A 4,260-nucleotide genomic window follows, 5' to 3' on the forward strand; every position below is an offset into this window, starting at 1 on the left:
ATTTGCACCCCGATTGGGAACCACATCCACCACTAGTAAGAAGCTAGAGCGGGAAAGACATTTTCGAAATCCAAATATGTAACCAAAGAAAATTGAGTACTATCTATGGTAGCACTAGTCTCCACAACATAGAGAGACCTCAATAACATAAAGAGACTAAAACTCACAAAACCCAACAAACACAATAGAAAAATACAATGAAATAAAGTAAATAACGAAAATGCAGAAACAACAAAAACAATGACACATAAACAACGAAACAAGTAGAAAAACAACAACAACAAAAAATCCAACAAAAAGCAGCATCGGCGGTGGAGAAGGAGGAAAAACAGCATGAGAAGTCCACTGACTGGCGAGTGGACTGGAGTGTGAAGGGTTGATGGAGGAACAAAAGGCGGGGGTTAGGAGTTGGAAGGCCGATGAGGGCGGTGGACTAGCGTGTGGATTTCAGATCTAATGGAGGAAGGTAGATTGCACTTTAAAGAAAACACATCTAAGAACCATAGCATATTTGGGTTGTAGAGGGGTGGACATCAAGCAGTGAACATGCAGGAGCTGAATAGAGGAGGAGTCGAGTGACATGGTGCAACAGAGATGTAGTCAACGGTAGATAGATAGAAAACATTGTGCATGTAGGAGGAAAAGAGGTCGAGCACGAGGGAAGACAAAATGAGAAGGAAAGAAAGGGAGGATGGAGGGAGGGCCATCCCTCCTCCTAGGGGCGGAACTAGGATTTTTGGATTGGGGGGACGGACTTGTATAATACATAAATATATAGATATATATAGTCTTTCTTTATAGGTGTGTATTTATGCTAAATAAAAACTGAGAACTCTTAAATTTAATTTCATATTAAATTGTACAACATTATAAAAGTTGCATGTCTATAGAATCATCATAAAAAAGATCAAGAGAACTTTCTCTGCTATGGACAGGTACAAAAAAAATCCAAAAAAAAAGAACATGGTTTCTCCTTCAAATTATGCTCGGCGACAATCACTAATGGGATAAAATTCATCCATTATTATCTCTGAAGTGAAATTCTTAGCAATTTCTTTCTCAATATAAACTACCAAATGGTCTGCAAGAAACTCATCTTGCATTCTAGTACGCAATCTAGTCTTTATAAGTTTCATGGCAGAAAAAGCTCGTTCTGTAGTTGCAGTAGAAACAGGGAGAGTCAACACTAGACGAATCAATCTGTCAATCAAAGGATAAATCTTTGATTTTTTTGAAACTGCCAATCCTTTGCATAACTAAGATAATGTAGACATATTTTGAAAATCTTGATGCTTTGGCACATCAAGCTTATAATGCTGCAACTGAAATTTCAAACAAATTTTTTCTTGCTCAGTGAAATCTCGAGGATAAAACTTCTTAGCTAACTTACATATATCATCAATCTTAAATGATTTGTATGCATCTTTAGGGCTTAAAGCGACGCTAAGAGTGAGGAGTTCCACAGCTTGCTCACTAAATCTATTTTTCAATTCTTGTAACTGGAAGTCTATTGCAGCAGTAAATATATCAACTCTAAAATGATGCTCCATTATTGTCGGAGACCCTTCATCTTGACGACGAGATCTACCTCGAACTCTAGTGTAATGAGCATTCATATCATGAATATCAATATCATTTTCTTCACAAAATGATTTAACAGTAGCAAGCAAAGGCTCCCACCCATCATCTCTCATCTTTTGAATGAGTAATTGTGTAGTTGAAACTTGACTCATGACATTTAAAATGTCTAGTGACTTTTGTTGCAAAGTTTGGCGAAGCATATTCTTGAGTCTCATAATTTCTTTCATCAAATGCAACATCAAAATAAATTCAAATGATGTTAATATCATGTAAGCCGCTTCAGCATCACCACGTTGAGAATAATTAGCTCCCTCATTTGAGATCTTGTTGATAACTGAACAAGTTGCACCAAACATTCTTATCATGCTACAAACAGATTGATAATGAGATTACCATCAAGTATCTCCAGGTCGTTGCAAATTGCCAATTTGGTTTACCCTCTTTCCAGTCTCAATTGCATTAGAAGCAACCAAATTTTCAATTTCAACAACGTGGATAGATTGCAAGTCATCATGACGTTTAGAAGAACCCCCAACAATATTAACAATTGAAGCCAACTGTCTAAAGAATTGATAAATGTGCTTGACTTCTCTAGATGCTGCAACTAAAGCTAATTGTAGTTTATGAGTCATGCAATGCGCATAATATGCATATGGACAATCCCTAACAAATAAAGCTTGTAACAAATTTAATTCACCACGCATATTACTAACTCCATCATATCCTTGGCCTCGAATATTTACGATTTGGAGGTTGTAACGAGAAAGAACAACACATATCTCTTTTTTCAAAGTTGATGCAGAAGTATCTTTAACATGCACAATATGAAAGAATCGCTCCCTAATAAAACCATCTTTATCAACAAACCTCAAAATAGTAGCCATTTGCTCCCTTTTTGATTCATCCCGAGCTTCATCAACGAGAATGCAAAATTTGGCATCTCTAATTTCTTTTTTAATCACATCCCACACTTTATTTGCAATGATATGTAGGATTTCCTTTTGAATTTTAGGCGATGTATATTTGGCATTTTTCGGAACATTTTCCAAGACAAATCTAGCAACATCGTCATTATAGTTTGCTAGGAGCTTTACCAATTTAATGAAGTTACCTTGATTTTTCGAGCTAGAGCTTTCATCGTGACCTCTAAAGAGACATGTTTGGAATGCAAGCCATTTAACACTATCTATAGAGGTTTTGAGCCGCAACCGATTATTCTTTGTTTTTTGTAATGTTTGCTTTTCAACTATCTTGTCAATATGCCCTGACTGATTCATTAGATCCTCACAACATTTCATGGCAATATTATGTGGTGAATTTAGATCTGTCCCCACATGTCTCATTAAAGAACTATTCATCTCATCGCTTGCCTTTTTCCAATTGTTAAAACATTTCCCTGTAAATGCATCTGATTCTGGACGACCTGTTGGTTTCTTAGCAAAAACATAGCATTGAAGACAAAATATAGTATCCTTTGACTCTGAGTACTACAACCAAGTTGAGTATGTCTCAAACCAAGAGGCTTGAAATCGGCGACGATTATTACCCGTTCCTGAAAATGGATATTCCGAAAGCTTAGGTTGACATGGTTTTCCTTTAATACAAGCACGTTGAATGTCATCTTGTAAGTTAACAGGGAATTCTCATATTTGCGGACGTAATCCTAGATCACATTGCAAAAAGGTAATATTCATTTCTTCAGGTTGAATTCTTGGACATTTGGAGGGACGCTCATCAGTCACTAAAGCCTCGAGATCCATTGCTAAATGTCTCTCTAAATGTTTACAAGTATTAACTTCTGATTAACTCGCATCTTTTTTCTTAAAGAATAAATCAAGTGTTTTTGGCTTTCCCATATTTCTCTTAACTCTAAGAAAAATTATGGATCAAGAATTAACTTGAAAAATATCTAGAAGTATAAGATTTTTGTTTATAATTTCATTATTTCTTATTATCACTAACAAGTAAAGGAATGCCAAATAAATTAATAAATTCAAACCAATCAAATTAACCCACAAAATCTAACAATGAAAACTAAAATAAAAAAATTGTATAATTTTTCTATATCAAAATACGCATTCGATTCGAAATCTCATGGCATCATAAATATTCAATAGTACAAACTCCTAACAAAATAAACTAATCATGATCTCTAGGGTCCAAAAAAAATAAAAAAACCTTTCAGCGTGATATCTCGTTCTTGCCTGTGAAATCCCAGAACTGGTTGTGCCTTACCACAATGCAACCTAAATTTATTAAAACCAATTTATCAAAAAAAATGTTAAAACCTGATCACATATCACATACTTTTGGCATCTCATTCTCATCCATGAACCATAGTCATGTGACTCAACTCCGCTCTTAGCTACCAATTGAATATTATAAGATCATTACAATTTACAATTTATTATAAAACATGTAAGCTGAAAATTCATTAGACAATGAAAATTTTTTAAGCTCACATCCTCACACAACAAATCCATTTTTTTTTTCTTTTATTTTTAAGATCACGCTCTTTACTGGATGTAGTAATGATCTGCATTCTTCAAGTTGACTATCTTTTGAGTTGCTACCAAAATTCACAAAAATCTAAGGGAAACAAAGGCACCGACTCACCTACAACAAAATTAAAATAAATAAATAAAAACAACACGGACTCACCAAACAACAAAATTAAAA

At 34.7% G+C, this 4,260-nt stretch overlaps 2 protein-coding genes across 2 annotated transcripts; both read right to left on the reverse strand.

Annotated features, from left to right (window-relative positions):
* Positions 1–980: 980 nt before the first annotated feature.
* Positions 981–1,937, reverse strand: LOC132162215 (uncharacterized). Its single transcript, XM_059572479.1, has 2 exons — positions 1,391–1,937; positions 981–1,186 (listed from the first exon to the last, which is right to left on the reverse strand). The coding sequence occupies exons 1-2, from the start codon at positions 1,935–1,937 to the stop codon at positions 981–983; spliced, it is 753 nt and encodes a 250-aa protein (XP_059428462.1).
* A 39-nt stretch (positions 1,938–1,976) lies between these two features.
* On the reverse strand, positions 1,977–3,202 carry LOC132162216 (uncharacterized). The gene is made up of 2 exons (XM_059572480.1): positions 3,097–3,202; positions 1,977–3,004 (listed from the first exon to the last, which is right to left on the reverse strand). Exons 1-2 carry the CDS (start codon positions 3,200–3,202, stop codon positions 1,977–1,979), a joined length of 1,134 nt encoding a protein of 377 aa, XP_059428463.1.
* Between the last annotated feature and the right edge of the window lie 1,058 nt (positions 3,203–4,260).

The sequence above is a fragment of the Corylus avellana genome, chromosome ca9 (genome assembly GCF_901000735.1).
Source record: "Corylus avellana chromosome ca9, CavTom2PMs-1.0".
Classification (NCBI taxonomy): domain Eukaryota; kingdom Viridiplantae; phylum Streptophyta; class Magnoliopsida; order Fagales; family Betulaceae; genus Corylus; species Corylus avellana.

Bases quoted from the DNA above. Each gene is read 5' to 3' on its own strand.
- LOC132162215 (XM_059572479.1), bottom strand. From the start codon at position 1,937: ATGTTTGGTGCAACTTGTTCAGTTATCAACAAGATCTCAAATGAGGGA. The intron at 1,187-1,390 runs GTAAGTTAGCTA...TGATTCGTCTAG, and splicing joins ATTTAAGATTGATGATATAT to TGTTGACTCTCCCTGTTTCT.
- LOC132162216 (XM_059572480.1), bottom strand. From the start codon at position 3,202: ATGACATTCAACGTGCTTGTATTAAAGGAAAACCATGTCAACCTAAGC. The intron at 3,005-3,096 runs GTTTGAGACATA...AGAAACCAACAG, and splicing joins CGCCGATTTCAAGCCTCTTG to GTCGTCCAGAATCAGATGCA.